We start from the raw sequence: 19,172 nt of genomic DNA, 5'->3' as shown, positions 1-19,172 counted from the left end.
GGTCCCTTCACCCGGACGTGTTTCAGGAAATCTGCCGCCGCTGGGGGGTGCCGGACGTCGACCTAATGGCGTCTCGGCACAACAACAAGGTCCCGACCTTCATAGCGCGGTCTCGCGATCAAAGAGCTCTGGCGGCAGACGCCTTAGTGCAAGATTGGTCGCAGTTCCGGCTCCCTTATGTGTTTCCACCTCTGGCACTCTTGCCCAGAGTGTTACGCAAGATCAGATCCGATTGCGGCCGCGTCATACTCGTCGCCCCAGACTGGCCGAGGAGGTCGTGGTACCCGGATCTGTGGCATCTCACGGTCGGCCAACCGTGGGCACTACCAGACCGTCCAGACTTACTGTCCCAAGGGCCGTTTTTCCATCGGAATTCTGTGGCCCTGAACCTGACTGTGTGGCCATTGAGTCCTGGATCCTAGCGTCTTCAGGATTACCCCAAGGGGTCGTGGCCACCATGAGGCAGGCTAGGAAGTCCACTTCTGCTAAGATCTACCACAGAACGTGGAAGATTTTCTTATCCTGGTGCTCTGCACAAGGAGTATCCCCCTGGCCATTCGCGTTACCTGTCTTTCTTTCCTTCCTGCAATCTGGGTTGGAAAAGGGCTTGTCGCTCGGTTCCCTTAAAGGGCAAGTCTCGGCACTATCCGTGTTTTTTCAGAAGCGTCTAGCGCGACTTTCTCAGGTGCGCACGTTCCTGCAGGGGGTGTGTCATATCGTACCTCCGTACAGGAGGCCGTTAGATCCGTGGGATCTAAACAAGGTCCTTGTTGCTCTCCAGAAGCCGCCTTTCGAGCCCCTGAGGGATGTGTCACTTTCTCGACTCTCACAGAAAGTGGCCTTTCTGGTAGCGGTCACGTCTCTTCGGAGAGTGTCTGGACTAGCAGCGCTGTCATGCAAAGCTCCTTTCCTGGTGTTCCACCAGGACAAGGTAGTGCTGCGTCCCATTCAGGAGTTTCTCCCTAAGGTGGTGTCCTCTTTTCACCTTAATCAGGATATCTCCTTGCCTTCCTTTTATCCGCATGCAGTGCATCGGTATGAAAAGGATCTACATTTGTTGGATCTGGTGAGAGCACTCAGAATCTACATTTCCCGCACGGCGCCCCTGCGCCGCTCGGATGCACTCTTTGTCCTTGTCGCTGGTAAGCGCAAAGGGTCGCAGGCTTCCAAAGCCACCCTGGCTCGATGGATCAAAGAACCGATTCTTGAAGCCTACCGTTCTGCTGGGCTTCCGGTTCCATCAGGGCTGAAGGCCCATTCTACCACAGCCGTGGGTGCGTCCTGGGCATTACGACACCAGGCTACGGCTCAACAGGTGTGCCAGGCAGCTACCTGGTCGAGTCTGCACACTTTCACCAAACATTATCAGGTGCATACCTATGCTTCGGCGGACGCCAGCCTAGGTAGAAGAGTCCTGCAGGCGGCAGTTGCCTCCCCGTAGGGGAGGGCTGTCTTTGCAGCTCTAACATGAGGTATTTCTTTACCCACCCAGGGACAGCTTTTGGACGTCCCAATCGTCTGGGTCTCCCAATGGAGCGCCGAAGAAGAAGGGAATTTTGTTACTTACCGTAAATTCCTTTTCTTCTAGCTCCTATTGGGAGACCCAGCACCCGCCCTGTTGTCCTTCGGGATTTTTGGTGGTTTTTCGGGTACACATGTTGTTCATGTTGAATGGTTTTCAGTTCTCCGATGTTACTTCGGAGTGAATTTGTTTAAACCAGTTATTGGCTTTCCTCCTTCTTGCTTTTGCACTAAAACTGGTGAGCCAGTGATCCCACTGGGGGTGTATAGCCAGAAGGGGAGGGGCCTTACACTTTTTAGTGTAATGCTTTGTGTGACCTCCGGAGGGCAGTGCTATACACCCAATCGTCTGGGTCTCCCAATAGGAGCTAGAAGAAAAGGAATTTACGGTAAGTAACAAAATTCCCTTCTTTTCCGGCTCCTGTTCATCGCTTTGAAAAAGCGTTGCATACTCTGGATCTGGTGCGGGCGCTCCGGATCTATGTGTTTCACACCGCTGTTGTTAGGCGGCGCACCTCTCTTTTTGTGCTGACCACAGGTCGGCGTGAGGGCCTCTCGGTTTCTAAGCCGACCCTAGCTCGTTGGATTAGGTCGGCCATTTCCGATGCCTACCAGTGTACTCAAGTGCCTCCCCCGCCGGGGATCAAGGCACACTCGACCAGAGCTGTCAGTGCCTCTTGGTTTCTCAGGCACCAGGCTACGGCTCAGCAGGTCGGTCAGGCTGCCACTTGGGCTAGTCTGCATACCTTTTCGAAGCACTACCAAGTGCATGCTCATGCTTCGGCAGATGCGAGCTTGGGCAGACGCATCCTTCAGGCGGCTGTCGCCCATTTGGGAAGTTAGGTTTCGCCTACTTCTCAGTTTTCTGTTTATTCCCACCCATGGACTGCTTTGAGACGTCCCATGGTCTGCGTCTCCCATAGGAACGATGAAGAAAAAGAGAATTTTGTTTACTTACCGTAAATTCTTTTTCTTATAGTTCCATAATGGGAGACCCAGACCATGGGTGTATAGCTTCTGCCTCCGGAGGACACACAAAGTACTACACTAAAAAGTGTAGCTCCTCCCTCCGAGCATATACACCCCCTGGATAACCAAATATAGCCAGTTTAGTGCAAAAGCTGAAGGAGAGTAGCCACCCACAAGTAGAGATAGAGCAAGAACCGGAACAACCGGAGTCTCTGTCTACAACAACAGCCGGTGATAACACGCGGAGGAAGAAACTGCCAAAAGGCAACAGGGAGGGTGCTGGGTCTCCCATTACGGAACTATAAGAAAAAGAATTTACGGTAAGTAAACAAAATTCTCTTTTTTTTCTTCAGACTGGCTATTAAGGTTGATTTAGCTATATTATTTTTTTTTTTTACATTTTGTTAATAGGAAAAACCTGTTTGATTTCACCCCCCCCCCTGATAAATTGTACATTTTCCTGTGAATTTTTCCAGATTTAAAGACCATCCCACGCTAAATGACCGATATCTATTGCTTCATCTTCTGGGTAGAGGAGGCTTCAGTGAAGTGTATAAGGTAATTGCAATACGTCCATTTGTTCAGAATAATGTAACTAATCCACCTCCACGCCCACCACTTCTTTTTTTTTTTTTTTTTACTTTTTTTTGTAACCTTGTTCTGGGATGAATTTTTGCTTTTTGAAGCCCTAATTTAGAAAAGGGTAGTCTAGTCAAATAATATTGATGACATCCTTACGAAAGAGGATCAACATTAAATTAGTTGGGTCCAACAACACCCCTTCCTACCCCCTCCCGATTTAAGCTGTTATATCCTGCAGCTACACATTGAATGGAGCGAGGCAGTGCAGCTTTATTCCTTGTTTACATCCAGTTATAGTTGGAGCAAATAACAGCTGATCAGTGGGGTTCTCGCACCCACTACAATATGATATTGATGACTTATCCCCGTATATTTTATTGGGCAACCACTTTTAATAAGCGGAGTATTACTTATTGTTTATTGGTGTATGACCTCTTTTAATCATCAATGTGGAGGGTTTTTTTTATTTATTTTATCTGTAAATGAGCAAATTGATTCAGAGCACCTTGGTGCAGCGACCACGTTAGTAGTCAATGGTAGCAAGACTGGAGCACTGTGAGCCGCCTCCTATTGCCAGCGTCCCAGCCGACTATTCTGATTAGTAGTCCATAGCGAAAAGTAGACGTTGCGCTGAACATGCCAGCAAGTAGGAGGCAGGTTGCATGGCTCACTGATCTCTGGTGTGACCATTGGACTTGGGCTTGTATGTCTAGTTTTTACAAATCACTTAAAACCTTTGGAAGATTAGTGTATGAAATGATTATATGCAAGCTCACACTATTTATATTATTCTGCTCAGTAATTGTTTTGCGCTGTGCGGTACTATGACTCTTCAGCGTGTATATGTCTTTTATATTTGCTTATCCTGCAGGCTTTTGACCTAACAGAGCAAAGATACGTAGCTGTGAAAATCCACCAGTTAAATAAGAACTGGAGAGATGAAAAGAAAGAGAATTACCACAAGTAAGAGTTTTATCAAATGGGGTCTTCTCTGCATTTCAAGTACAGAAATTTATTGTTGTCTTTATAAAAACCTAATCCAAAAAATGCACATAGGCTAGTTAACCTTTTACTGGAATACTCCTTTACATGAACATCTATCACCTATCCATACGATCCATCCATAGATCACTTCTAGATTGGTGTCGGACCAACTCCTAAAATCCCCACTGATTTTCCACAAGTGACTTCTGTTACCTGTGGGAACACAGTGTTGGTCCACCAACTCACACTACCGCTCCATTAATTTCCTAGGAGACAGAAAGGACATATGCTTGACTGCTACTTCACTTTAACTGGGGTCTGAAGCCCTCTATTTAGTTCGGTGATTGTTGATGGTCTTGGTGGTTGACCTCCACTGATCTAGTAGTTTTCACCTGTCTTATGGATGTGATACCCAGAATTCCGACAGTGAGAAATAAAAATGTTAGTGCATTCTGCAATGCTTTGACAGTTCATTTTTACTTGAATTGCGCATCTTATTTTTAGAGGTTTTTGTTTTTATTAATATATTGTATTTTTGTCTTCAGACATGCCTGCAGGGAATATCGCATTCACAAGGAGCTGGATCATCCTAGAATAGTCAAACTATATGATTATTTCTCTCTCGACACTGACTCGTAAGTAGCTAATTTCATTCATGACTCTTGTGACTCTTCTACAAAAATTGCATTTTAAAATCTAGATGAGCTGCTTGTCCACAACAAATACATTTAGTTTTGGAAAAGAAAATGATGTGGTTAGCTTACCCCATTCAATGATTGCTCCACAGGTTACTTGTGATAAGACCGCAGGAATCCGGCAGGAGCGGACGTAGTCAATGTTAACCCCTTAACGACTTTGGGCAGTAATCTTCCATCCTAGCGGTCATAGCGTTACTGCCCGCACATATCAGCGGATTTTTACAGCTGACGTGTGCCTGCCAGGCACGAGCAGAATCGTTATCCGCCCGTGCCTTTTAACCCCCTTAAATGGCGCTGTCCATATGTGACACCGCCATTATAATGGCGACAACGGTAAACATTTACGGCCGATACCGGAAGTCACGTGACGTGATCACGTGACTTCCGGTGGCTGCCATGGTAGCACAGAGTCATGTGATGACTCCTGTAGCTCTCATGACTCACTTCCTGCCTCACACAGCCGAGAGCTGGCAAAGACAGGGAGACAGGAAATAAGCATATCTGGTGTTTACAGCTGTGTAGCTGTAATCAATAGATGTGGAACAGCGATCACACTGCTGATCCATATAGTCCCCTAGAGGACCTAGTAAAATGAAATAAAAGTTTAAAAAAAAAATAAAAAATAAACCCCTAAAAGTTTAAATCACCCCCCTTTCTCCCCCTTGAAAATTAAAGGGTTAAAAATACACATTTGGTATCGCCGCGTTCAGAAATGCCCATCTATCAAAATATAAAATCAATTAATCTGATTGTTAAACTGCGTAGCATCAAAAAAATTTCGAAACGTCAAAATTACCTTTTTTGCTCGCCACAACTTTTACGCTAAATGCAATAACAAGCGATCAAAATGTAGCATCTGCGCAAAAATGGTACCATTAGAAACGACAGCTCGAGACGCAAAAATAAGCCATCACTAAACCGTAGATCCCAAAAATGAGAATGCTATGGGTCACAGAATATGGCGTAAACCGTGCGCCACTTTTTTTCGTACAACTTCGGATTTTTTTTAACCCCTTAGAAAAAAATAAACCTATTCATGTTTGTCTACAAACTCGCACCAACCTCAGGCATCACACCCACACATCAGTTTTACCATATAGTTAACACTGTGAATATAATATCTCAAAAACATTAGTGGTATAGCACTTTTTTTTTTGCAATTTTTCCGCATTTTGAATTTTTTTTTTTTTTTTTATTGCCGTTTTCCAGTACACTATATGGTAAAACTCATGGTTTCATTTAAAAGTACAGCTAGTCCCGTAAAAAATGAGCCCTTACATGACCATATTTACTGAAAAATAAAGTTACATATTTCGGAAGAATGGCGGAAAAAAAAACCGGAAAGCGCAAAATTGTCTGGTTGTGAAGGGGTTAAGAAAGGTAGCAAAGATCCAAAGATAATATAAGTGATATTAAGTATAAAAAAATAGCCCACAGAGATTTTATTACTTAGTAGATGGATTTCTTTGTCGCTCCTTATTGGGAGACCCAGACAATTGGGTGTATAGCTTATGCCTCCGGAGGCCACACAAAGTATTACACTAAAAGTGTAAAGCCCCTCCCCTTCAGCCTATACACCCCCCGTACTGCTACGGGCTCATCAGTTTTTATGCTTTGTGCGAAGGAGGTCAGACATGCACGCATAGCTCCACAGCTTAGTCAGCAGCAGCTGCTGACTATGTCGGATGGAAGAAAAGAGGGCCCATAACAGGGCCCCCAGCATGCTCCCTTCTCACCCCACTCTTGTCGGCGGTGTTGTTAAGGTTGAGGTATCCATTGCGGGTACGGAGGCTGGAGCCCACATGCTGCTTTCCTTCCCCATCCCTCAATTAGGGCTCTGGGTGAAGTGGGATCTTTTCGGTCTCCAGGCACAGGAGACCGTGCTCCATCCACAGCTCCTGAGGACCATGCTGGATAGGAGCCGAGTATCGTTCAGGGACATGGCCCTGCTACTTTGAGGTACTCTGTGTCCCCGTGGGGACCGCGCACAGCAACACTCCAGCATTGCTGGGTGTGCTAGTGCACCGGGGACAGCAGCGCTGACTGCGTTTGTGCCATTACACACTTCAGCGTCGCGTAGGGGGACTGCCGCGCTGACCGCCGCTGCCATGGTTATCACTACGGCGCGGCTGGGACTGTTAGTGCGCCGGGGACTTCCGCGCCGACCGCGCTTATACGGCGGCCGCGCTTATAACTCGAGTCCCCGGCTTTTGCGGCCTAGTCTCGTTTTCTTCCCGCCCCCAGCCCTGCCAGTCAGGGGAAGGGCGGGACGCTGTACAGGACGGCAGCACTGAGGGCTGGAGCATGCTTTGCATACTCCACCCCCCTCACTCTGCACAGTGGGGCACCAGTTCCCGCACTTTTCTGGGTCACGCCCACGGCTCCCTCCTCTCCTCAGGACGCCGGCAGCCATTCCTGTCAGCTCTGCTAACGCTGGAGAGGAGAGACAAGCTCAGGGAGACCCAGGCAGGATTTCTGGTGCCCACACAACCGCTTTGCGAAGGCGGTAAGCAGCACCTGTGGTGCTGGCCCCACTAGTGCAGAAGTGTACTTATAGATTACATGATTATAGACTATACTTTACACTGTATGGTGCACTGTTGATTTTCTTTGTCGCTCTATTGGGAGACCCAGACAATTGGGTGTATAGCTACTGCCTCCGGAGGCCACACAAAGTATTACACTTAAAAGTGTAAGGCCCCTCCCCTACTGCCTATACACCCCCCGTGGGATCACGGGCTCCTCAGTTTTCATGCTTTGTGCGAAGGAGGCACACATACACGCATAGCTCCACTGTTTAGTCAGCAGCAGCTGCTGACTATGTTGGATGGAAGAAAAGAGGGCCCATACTAGGGCCCCCAGCATGCTCCCTTCTCACCCCACTTTTTGTCGGCGGTGTTTGTTAAGGTTGAGGTACCCATTGCGGGTACGGAGGCTGGAGCCCACATGCTGCTTCCTTCCCCATCCCCCTTCGGGCTCTGGGTGAAGTGGGATTTTACCGGTCTCCAGGCACTGAGACCGTGCTCCATCCACAGCCCCTGGAGAATCTGCTGGAATGGAGCTGAGTATCGTCAGGGACAGGCCCTGCTACGTCAAGGTACTCTGTGTCCCCGTACATATCGCGCGCACACCGCAGCATTGCTGGGTGTGTTAGTGCGCCGGGGACAACAGCGCTGCGCGCTGGTGCCATTCCTATCTACAGCTTTGCTGAGAGGGGACATGAATTTGAAACTGCCACGCCGGCCGCTGTTGTTAGTTTTTTCGCTGCGGCGCGGCTGGGACTTGTGGTGCGCCGGGGACTTCCGCGCTGGCCGTGCATATATGACGGCCGCGCTTATTACTCGAGTCCCCGGCTTTTTGCGGCCTAGTTTCGTTTCGTTCCCGCCCCCAGGCCTGCCAGTCAGGGGAAGGGCGGGACGCTGTGCAGAATGTCAGCGCAGAGGGCTGGAGTCTACTTTACATACTCCAGCCCTCACACTGGCCACAGTGGGACGCCAGTTTCCCGCACTTTGTTTGAGGCACGCCCACGGTCCGCCCCTCTTCACAGGACGCCGGCAGCCATTCCTGTGTGCAGTCTGAGCTGGAGAGAGGAGACTGGGAGACCCAGACACGGGATTCTGGTGCCCACACACCCGCTTTTCAGCGGGCGGTAAGCTGCCCTCAAGGGCTGACCCCCACTGGTGCCGAAGTGTATATTTGTATTTTATGCTTGCAGCTATACATTGCACTGTACGGTCGCGGTGATTCTCTCCTATATACCCTCCTAGATTACTCAGAGGACACAACAGCATGTTGACCGCAAAAAGCAAAGGTGCCAAGGCACAGGCTTTCTATGCTGCTTGTACCGCATGTGGGGCTGTTCTACCAGCAGGTTCCACTGACCCCCACTGTGTGCAGTGCTCGGCCCCTGTGGCACTTGCTCGGCCGGGGCCTTTGCTGGAGGTGACCCAGGTAGAACCTCCTGTGAATACTGTCCAGGTAACAGGGACGGAGTTTGCAGTTTTTGCTGACAGATTGTCTGTGACTATGACTAAAATTCTTGAAACATTGCAGTCTAGACCAGTAACTCAGGCCATGGGCACTGTTAACTCATTGCTCCCTGGTCTCCCTCAGTTGGAACAGCTCCGGGATCCGGGGGTGTCACTTGCATCCCAGGGTGATGGCTCTGACACGGACGACAGTCCCAGACAGCCTAAACGAGCTCGCTATGAGCGGCCCTCGACTTCATCACACTGGTCAGGGTCCCAGCAGGACTCTCTGTATGATGAGGCGGAGGTAGCTGATCAGGATTCTGATCCTGAGACCGCTCTCAATCTGGATACACCTGATGGGGACGCAATAGTGAATGATCTCATAGCGTCCATTAATAAAATGTTGGATATTTCTTCCCCAGCTCCTCCAGTGGAGGAGTCAGCTTCACAGCAGGAGAAATTCCATTTCAGGTATCCCAAGCGTAAATTGAGTACTTTTCTGGACCACTCTGACTTTAGAGAGTCAGTCCAGAAACACCACGCTTATCCAGATAAGCGTTTCTCCAAACGTCTCAAGGATACACGTTATCCCTTTCCCCCGGACGTGGTCAAGAGCTGGACCCAGTGTCCAAAGGTGGATCCCCCAATCTCCAGGCTTGCGGCTAGATCCATAGTTGCAGTGGAAGATGGGGCTTCACTTAAAGATGCCACTGACAGACAGATGGAACTCTGGTTGAAATCCATCTATGAAGCTATCGGCGCGTCGTTTGCTCCAGCATTCGCAGCTATATGGGCACTCCAAGCTATTTCAGCTGGTCTGGCACAGATTGACACTGTCACACGTACATCTGTTCCGCAAGTAGCGTCCTTAACTTCTCAAATGTCTGCATTTGCGTCTTACGCTATTAATGCTGTTCTGGACTCTACGAGCCGTACGGCAGTGGCGTCCGCCAACTCCGTAGTTTTACGCAGGGCCTTGTGGTTAAGGGAATGGAAGGCAGATTCTGCTTCCAAGAAGTGCTTAACCAGTTTACCATTTTCTGGTGACAGACTGTTTGGTGAGAGATTGGATGAAATCATTAAACAGTCCAAGGGTAAGGATTCTTCCTTACCTCAGCCCAGACCAAATAAACCCCAACAGAGGAGGGGACAGTCCATGTTTCGGTCCTTTCGAGGCTCCGGCAGGTCCCAATTCTCCTCGTCCAAAAGGACTCAAAAGGATCAGAGGAGCTCAGATTCTTGGCGGGCTCAGTCACGCCCAAAGAAAGCAGCCGGAGGAACCGCTACCAAGGCGGCTTCCTCATGACTCTCGGCCTCCTCTCTCCGCATCCTCGGTCGGTGGCAGGCTCTCCCGCTTTGGCGACATTTGGCTGCCACATGTCAAAGACCGTTGGGTGAGAGACATTCTGTCTCACGGGTACAGGATAGAGTTCAGTTCTCGTCCTCCAACTCGATTCTTCAGAACTTCTCCGCCTCCCGGCCGAGCCGAGGCTCTTCTGCCGGCGGTGTGCTCTTTGAAGGCAGAAGGAGTGGTGATCCCTGTTCCTCTTCAGGAGCAAGGTCACGGTTTTTACTCCAATTTGTTTGTGGTGCCAAAAAAGGACGGATCCTTCCTTCCCGTTCTGGACCTAAAACTGCTCAACAAGCACGTGAAAACCAGGCGGTTCCGGATGGAATCCCTCCGCTCCGTCATCGCCTCAATGTCTCAAGGAGATTTCTTTGTCGCTCCTAATTGGGAGACCCAGACAATTGGGTGTATAGCTACTGCCTCCGGAGGCCACACAAAGCATTACACTTAAAAGTGTAAGGCCCCTCCCCTTCTGCCTATACACCCCCCGTGGGATCACGGGTTCCTCAGTTTTCAAGCTTTGTGCGAAGGAGGTCAGACATCCACGCATAGCTCCACTGTTTTAGTCAGCAGCAGCTGCTGACTATGTCGGTTGGAAGAAAAGAGAGCCCATACTTGGGCCCCCAGCATGCTCCCTTCTCACCCCACTTTGTGTCGGCGGTGTTTGTTAAGGTTGAGGTACCCATTGCGGGTACAGAGGCTGGAGCCCACATGCTGCATCCTTCCCCATCCCCCTTTGGGCTCTGGGTGAAGTGGGATTTACCGGTCTCCAGGCACAGAGACCGTGCTCCGTCCACAGCCCCTGGGGAATCTGCTGGATATGGACCGGAGTTTCGTCAGGGACAGGGCCCTGCTACGCCAAGGTACTCTGTGTCCCCGTACAGACCGCGCACACACTGCAGCATTGCTGGGTGTGTTAGTGCGCCGGGGACAATAGCGCTGCTGCGCTTGTGCCACACTTCCACAGCTTGCTAAGGGAGTTAGTGTGTGGGGAACTGCCGCGCCGGCCCCTGCTGACAGTTTTTACTGTGACGCGGCTGGGACTTGTGGTGCGCCGGGGACTTCCGCGCTGGCCGTGCAGATTTGTCGGCCGCGCTTTTTACTAGAGTCCCCGGCTTTTGCGGCCTAGTTCCGTTTCGTTCCCGCCCCCAGGCCTGCCAGTCAGGGGAAGGGCGGGACGCTATACAGAAAGTCAGCGCCGAGGGCTGGAATCTGCTTTACATACTCCAGCCCTCACATTGAGCACAGTGGGAAGCCAGTTTCCCGCACTTTGTCTGAGGCACGCCCACGGTACGCCCCTCTTCACAGAACGCCGGCAGCCATTCCTGATGTGCAGGCTGAGCTGGAAAGGGGAGACAAGTTCTGGGACACCCAGGCACGGGATTCTGGCGACTACACACCCGCTCTTAGCGGGCGGTAAGCGGCACCCTCCGGTGCTGACCCCACTAGTGAAAGTGTTCATTTGTATTTTTATGCATGCATGCTATACATTGCACTAAGTCGCTGGTGATTCTTGGCTATATACCCTCCTGGAGGAGAATATAGCATGTCGTCCGCAAAAAACAGGGGTGCCAAGGCACAGGCTTTCTATGCTGCTTGCACCGCTTGTGCGGCTGTTCTACAGGCAGGTTCCACTGACCCCCATTGTGTGCAGTGTTCGGTCCCTGTGCTCCCTGCTCGGCCAGGGCCTCTGCTGGAGGTGTCCCAGAGAGATCCACCTGTGAATACTGTCCAGGTGACGGGGACAGAGTTTGCAATTTTTGCGGATAGATTATCTGTGACTATGCCTCAGATTCTAGAAACTTTGCAGTCTAGACCAGTAACTCAGACATGGGCGCTGTTGATTCATTGCTCCCTGGCCCCCCTCAGTTGGAATAGCTCCGGGGGTGTCCCACGCATCCCAGGGTGATGGCTCTGACACGGACGACAGTCCCAGACAGCCTAAGAGGGCTCGCTATGAGCGGCCCTCTACATCATCTCACTGGTCAGGCTCTCAGCAGGAGGATTCTCTGTGTGATGAGACGGAAATAGCTGATCAGGATTCTGACCCTGAGACCGCTCTCAATCTAGATACTCCTGATGGTGACGCCATAGTGAACAATCTATCGCGTCCATCAATAAAGTGTTGGATATTTCTCCCCCAGCTCCTCAAGTGGAGGAGTCAGCTTCACAGCAGGAGAAATTCCATTTCAGATTTCCCAAGCGGAAATTAAGTACTTTTCTGGACCATTCTGACTTTAGAGAGTCAGTCCAGAAACACCACGCTTATCCAGATAAGTGTTTCTCCAATCGGCTTAAGGATACACGTTATCCCTTTCCTCCTGACGTGGTCAAGAGCTGGACCCAGTGTCCCAAGGTGGATCCCCCTATCTCCAGGCTTACGGCTAGATCCATAGTTGCAATGGAGGATGGGGCTGCACTAAAAGATGCCACTGACAGACAGATGGAGCTCTGGTTGAAATCCATCTATGAGGCTATCGGCGCGTCGTTTGCTCCTGCATTCGCAGCCGTATGGGCACTCCAAGCTATTTCAGCTGGTCTTGCACAGATTGACACGGTCACACGTACATCTGTTCCGCAGGTGGCACCCTTAACCTCTCAAATGTCTGCATTTGCGTCTTACGCGATTAATGCTGTCCTGGACTCTACGAGCCGTACGGCAGTGGCATCTGCCTACTCCGTGGTTTTACGCAGAGCCTTGTGGTTAAGGGAATGGAAAGCAGATTCTGCTTCCTAAAAATGTTTAACCAGTTTTTCTGGTGACCGGCTGTTTGGCGAGCGCTTGGATGAAATCATTAAACAGTCCAAGGGTCAGGATTCATCCTTACCTCAGCCCAGACAAAACAAACCCCAACAGAGGAGGGGACAGTCGGGGTTTTGGTCCTTTCGAGGTTCGGGCAGGTCCCAATTCTCCTCGTCCAAAAGGACTCAAAGGGATCAGAGGAGTTCAGATTCTTGGCGGGCTCAGTCACGCCCAAAAAAGACAGCCGGAAGACCCGCTACCAAGGCGGCTTCCTCATGACTTCCGGCCTCCTCCCTCCGCATCCTCGGTCGGTGGCAGGCTCTCCCGCTTTGGCGACATTTGGCTGCCACAGGTCTGAGACCGTTGGGTGCGAGACATTCTGTCTCACGGGTACAGGATAGAGTTCAGTTCTCGTCCTCCAACTCGATTCTTCAGAACGTCTCCGCCTCCCGACCGAGCCGATGCGCTCCTACAGGCGGTATGCACTCTAAAGGCGGAAGGAGTGGTGATCCCTGTTCCTCTTCAAGAGCAAGGTCACGGTTTTTACTCCAATTTGTTTGTGGTACCAAAAAAGGACAGGTCTTTCCGTCCCGTTCTGGACCTAAAACTTCTCAACATCGACGTGAGAACCAGACGGTTCCGGATGGAATCCCTCCGATCCGTCATCGCCGCAATGTCTCAAGGAGATTTCCTAGCATCAATAGACATCAAGGATGCTTATCTCCACGTACCGATTGCTCCAGAGCATCAGCGTTTTCTACGCTTCGTTATAGGAGACGAACACCTTCAGTTCGTAGCCCTGCCTTTTCGTCTGGCGACAGCCCCACGGGTCTTCACCAAAGTCATGGCAGCTGTAGTTGCAGTCCTACACTCTCAGGGACACTCCGTGATCCCTTACTTAGACGATCTGCTGGTCAAGGCGCCTTCTCAAGAGGCATGCCAACACAGCCTGAACGTGGCGCTGGAGACCCTCCAGGGTTTCGGGTGGATCATCAACTTTCCAAGTCGAATCTAACCCCGACCCAGTCGATAACATATCTTGGCATGGAGTTTCATACTCTCTCAGCGGTAGTGAAGCTTCCGCTTGTCAAATAGCGTCCATTGCAGACAGGGGTGCAATCTCTCCTTCAAGGTCAGTCACACCCCTTGAGACGCCTCATGCACTTCCTAGGGAAGATGGTGGCAGCAATAGAGGCAGTCCCTTTCGCGCAGTTTCATCTGCGTCCACTACAATGGGACATTCTCCGCCAATGGGACGGGAGGTCGACGTCCCTCGACAGCAACGTCTCTCTCTCTCAGGCGGCCAAGGATTCTCTTCGATGGTGGCTGCTTCCCACCTCATTGTCGAAAGGGAAATCCTTCCTACCTCCATCCTGAGCGGTAGTGACGACAGATGCGAGTCTGTCAGGGTGGGGAGCAGTCTTTCTCCACCACAGGGCTCAAGGTATGTGTACTCAGCAAGAGTCCACTCTTCAGATCAACGTTCTGGAGATCAGAGCAGTGTATCTTGCCCTACCAGCCTTCCAGCAGTGGCTGGAAGGCAAGCAGATCCGTATTCAGTCGGACAACTCCACAGCGGTGGCATACATCAACCACCAAGGAGGAACTCTCAGTCGGCAAGCCTTCCAGGAAGTCAGGCGGATTCTGACGTGGGTGGAAGCCACGGCCTCCACCATATCCGCAGTTCACATCCCAGGCGTGGACAACTGGGAAGCAGACTTCCTCAGTCGCCAGGGTATGGACGCAGGGGAATGGTCTCTTCACACGGACGTGTTTTAAGAGATCTGTCGCCGCTGGGAGATGCCGGACGTCGACCTAATGGCGTCCCGGCACAACAACAAGGTCCCAGTTTTCATGGCACGGTCTCACGATCACCGAGCTCTGGCGGCAGATGCCTTAGTTCAAGATTGGTCGCAGTTCCGGCTTCCTTATGTGTTTCCACCTCTGGCTCTGTTGCCCAGAGTGCTGCGCAAGATCAGGTCCGACTGCCGCCGCACCATCCTCGTCGCTCCAGACTGGCCAAGGAGGTCGTGGTACCCGGATCTGTGGCACCTCGCGGTAGGCCAACCGTGGGCACTACCAGACCGACCAGACTTGCTGTCTCAAGGGACGTTTTTTCCATCAGAATTCTGCGGCCCTGAACCTGACTGTATGGCCATTGAGTCCTGGATCCTAGCGGGTTCAGGATTGTCTCAAGAGGTCATGGCCACCATGAGACAGGCCTGAGAACCTACCTGCGCCAAGATATACCACAGGACGTGGAAAATATTCTTGTCTTGGTGCTCTGCTCAGGGAGTCTCTCCCTGGCTATTTAGTTTGCCTACTTTTCTTTCCTTCCTGCAATCCGGGTTGGAAAAAGGTTTGTCGCTCAGCTCCCTCAAGGGGCAAGTCTCAGCGCTATCTGTATTTTTTCAGAAGCGCCCAGCACGACTTCCTCAGGTACGCACGTTCCTGCAAGGGGTCTGTCATATCGTCCCTCCTTACAAGCGGCCGTTAGAGCCCTGGGATCGGAACAGGGTTCTAATTGTTCTTCAGAAGCCGCCTTTCGAGCCTATGAGGGATGTTTCCCCTTTCTCGCCTTTCACAGAAAGTGGCCTTTCTAGTAGCGGTCACGTCTCTCCGGAGAGTGTCCGAGCTAGCAGCGCTGTCATGCAAATCTCCCTTCCTGGTGATTCACCAGGACAAGGTGGTTTTGCGCCCTATTCCGGAGTTTCTCCCTAAGGTGGTATCCCCGTTTCATCTTAATCAGGATATCTCCTTGCCTTCCTTGTGCCCTCATCCAGTTCATCAATTGAAAAGGATTTGCATTTGTTGGATCTCGTGAGAGCACTCAGGATCTACATTTCCCGCACGGCGCCCCTGCGCCGCTCGGATGCACTCTTTGTCCTTGTCGCTGGTCAGCGCAAAGGGTCGCAAGCTTCCAAATCCACCCTAGCTCGGTGGATCAAGGAACCAATTCTTGAAGCCTACCGTTCTGCTGGGCTTCCGGTTCCCTCAGGGCTGAAGGCCCATTCTACCAGAGCCGTGGGTGCGTCCTGGGCATTACGACACCAGGCTACGGCTCAGCAGGTGTGCCAGGCGGCTACCTGGTCGAGTCTGCACACTTTTACCAAACACTATCAAGTGCATACCTACGTTTCGGCGGACGCCAGCCTAGGTAGACAAGTCCTTCAGGCGGCGACGGCCCACCTGTAGGGTAGGGCTGTTTTTACGGTCCTATCACGAGGGGTTATTATACCCACCCAGGGACTGCTTTTGGACGTCCCAATTGTCTGGGTCTCCCAATTAGGAGCGACAAAGAAGAAGGGAATTTTGTTTACTTACCGTAAATTCCTTTTCTTCTAGCTCCAATTGGGAGACCCAGCACCCGCCCTGTTTGCTTAGGGATTTTTGTTTGTTCGGGTACACATGTTGTTCATGTTGAATGGTTTCGGTTCTCCGATGTTCCTTCGGATTGAATTTGTTCTTAAACCAGTTATTGGCTTTCCTCCTTCTTGCTTTGGCACTAAAACTGAGGAACCCGTGATCCCACGGGGGGTGTATAGGCAGAAGGGGAGGGGCCTTACACTTTTAAGTGTAATACTTTGTGTGGCCTCCGGAGGCAGTAGCTATACACCCAATTGTCTGGGTCTCCCAATTGGAGCTAGAAGAAAAGGAATTTACGGTAAGTAAACAAAATTCCCTTCTTCCTAGCATCAATAGACATCAAGGATGCTTATCTCCACGTGCCGATTGCTCCAGAGCACCAGCGTTTTCTACGCTTCGTTATAGGAGACGAACACCTTCAGTTCGTAGCCCTGCCTTTCGGTCTGGCGACAGCCCCAAGGGTCTTCACCAAGGTCATGGCAGCAGTAGTAGCAGTCCTGCACTCTCAGGGTCACTCTGTGATCCCTTACTTGGACGATCTACTTGTCAAGGCACCCTCTCAAGAGGCATGCCAACACAGTCTGAACGTTGCGCTGGAGACTCTCCAGAGTTTCGGGTGGATCATCGACTTTTCAAAGTCAAATCTGACCCCAACCCAATCGATAACATACCTTGGCATGGAGTTTCATACTCTATCAGCGATAGTGATGCTTCCGCTGGACAAACAGCGTTCACTACAGACAGGGGTGCAATCTCTCCTTCAGGGCCAGTCGCACCCCTTGAGACGCCTCATGCACTTCTTAGGGAAGATGGTAGCAGCAATGGAGGCAGTCCCTTTTGCGCAGTTTCATCTGCGTCCACTACAATGGGACATTCTCCGCCAATGGGACGGGAAGTCGACGTCCCTAGACAGGAACGTCTCCCTTTCTCAGGCGGCCAAGGATTCTCTTCAGTGGTGGCTTCTTCCCTCCTCACTATCCATAGGAAAGTCCTTCCTACCCCCATCCTGGGCGGTGGTCACAACGGACGCGAGTCTATCTGGGTGGGGAGCAGTTTTTCTCCACCACCGGGCTCAAGGTACGTGGACTCAGCAAGAGTCCACCCTTCAGATCAATGTTCTGGAAATCAGAGCAGTGTATCTTGCCCTACGAGCCTTCCAGCAGTGGCTAGAAGGCAAGCAGATCCGAATTCAGTCGGACAACTCCACAGCGGTGGCATACATCAACCACCAAGGAGGGACACGCAGTCGGCAAGCCTTCCAGGAAGTCCGGCGGATTCTGACGTGGGTGGAAGACACGGCATCCACCATATCCGCAGTTCACATCCCGGGCGTAGAAAACTAAGAAGCAGACTTCCTCAGTCGCCAGGGGATGGACGCAGGAGAATGGTCTCTTCACCCGGACGTGTTTCTGGAAATCTGTCGCCGCTGGGGGAGGCCGGACGTCGACCTAATGGCGTCCCGGCACAACAACAAGGTCCCGGCCTTCATGGCACGATCTCACGATCTCAGAGCTCTAGCGGCGGACGCCTTAGTCCAAGATTGGTCGCAGTTCCGGCTGCCTTATGTGTTCCCACCTCTGGCGCTGTTGCCCAGAGTGCTACGCAAGATCAGGTCCGACTGCCGCCGCGCCATCCTCGTCGCTCCAGACTGGCCAAGGAGGTCGTGGTACCCGGATCTGTGGCATCTCACGGTAGGACAACCGTGGGCAATACCAGACCGACCAGACTTGCTGTCTCAAGGGCCGTTTTTCCATCAGAATTCTGCGGCCCTGAGCCTGACTGTGTGGCCATTGAGTCCTGGATCCTAGCGTCTACAGGATTATCTCAAGAGGTCATTGCCACCATGAGACAGGCTAGGAAACTAACCTCTGCTAAGATCTACCACAGGACGTGGAAGATATTCTTAGCTTGGTGCTCTGCTCAGGAAGTTTCTCCCTGGCCATTTGCTTTGCCTACTTTTCTTTCCTTCCTGCAATCCGGGTTGGAAAAAAGTCTGTCGCTCGGCTCCCTTAAGGGACAAGTCTCTGCGCTATCTGTATTTTTTCAGAAGCGCCTAGCACGACTCCCTCAGGTACGCACGTTCCTGCAAGGGGTTTGTCATATCGTCCCTCCTTACAAGCGGCCGTTATAGCCCTGGGATCTGAACAGGGTTCTAATTGCTCTCCAGAAGCCGCCTTTCGAGCCTTTGAGGGATGTTTCCCTGTCTCGCCTTTCACAGAAAGTGGCCTTTCTAGTAGCGGTCACATCTCTTCGGAGAGTGTCCGAGCTAGCAGCACTATCATGCAAATCCCCCTTCCTGGTGTTTCACCAGGACAAGGTGGTTCTGCGCCCGATTCCGGAGTTTCTTCCTAAGGTGGTATCCCCCTTTCATCTCAATCAGGATATCTCCTTACCTTCTTTGTGTCCTCGTCCAGTTCATCAATGTGAAAAGGATTTGCATTTGTTGGATCTGGTGAGAGCACTCAGAATCTACATTTCCCGCACGGCTCCTCTGCGCCGTTCGGATGCACTCTTTGTCCTTGTCGCCGGCCAGCGTAAAGGATCGCAAGCTTCCAAATCCACCCTGGCTCGGTGGATCAAGGAACCAATTCTTGAAGCCTACCGTTCTGCGGGGCTTCCGGTTCCCTCAGGGCTGAAGGCCCATTCTACCAGAGCCGTGGGTGCGTCCTGGGCATTACGGCACCAGGCTACGGCTCAGCAAGTGTGCCAGGCGGCTACTTGGTCGAGTCTGCACACTTTTTCCAAGCATTATCAGGTGCATACCTATGCTTCGGCGGACGCCAGCCTAGGTAGACAAGTCCTTCAGGCGGCAATTGCCCACCTGTAAAAAAGGGCCGTTTGTATGGCCCTATCACGAGGTATTATTTTACCCACCCAGGGATTGCTTTTGGACATCCCAATTGTCTGGGTCTCCCAATAGAGCGACAAAGAAGAAGGGAATTTTGTTTACTTACCGTAAATTCCTTTTCTTCTAGCTCTAATTGGGAGAC

The 19,172-nt window shown here is 51.3% G+C and overlaps 1 protein-coding gene across 2 annotated transcripts in view; it reads left to right on the top strand.

Annotated features, from left to right (window-relative positions):
- Positions 1 to 19,172, top strand: part of TLK2 (tousled like kinase 2) — a 197,334-nt gene that overhangs the window by 142,875 nt on the left and 35,287 nt on the right. For both annotated transcript variants that reach the window (XM_075350289.1, XM_075350288.1), the window contains exons 14-16: positions 2,967 to 3,048; positions 3,944 to 4,035; positions 4,602 to 4,691. In XM_075350289.1, coding sequence (XP_075206404.1) covers positions 2,967 to 3,048; positions 3,944 to 4,035; positions 4,602 to 4,691 — 264 coding nt within the window. The remainder of the gene's footprint in view (positions 1 to 2,966; positions 3,049 to 3,943; positions 4,036 to 4,601; positions 4,692 to 19,172) is intronic.

The sequence above is a fragment of the Anomaloglossus baeobatrachus genome, chromosome 5, assembly GCF_048569485.1.
Source record: "Anomaloglossus baeobatrachus isolate aAnoBae1 chromosome 5, aAnoBae1.hap1, whole genome shotgun sequence".
Taxonomy (NCBI): domain Eukaryota; kingdom Metazoa; phylum Chordata; class Amphibia; order Anura; family Aromobatidae; genus Anomaloglossus; species Anomaloglossus baeobatrachus.
The sequence above is the reverse complement of the archived record's forward strand: the minus strand, read 5'-3'. Positions and strand labels throughout refer to the sequence as shown.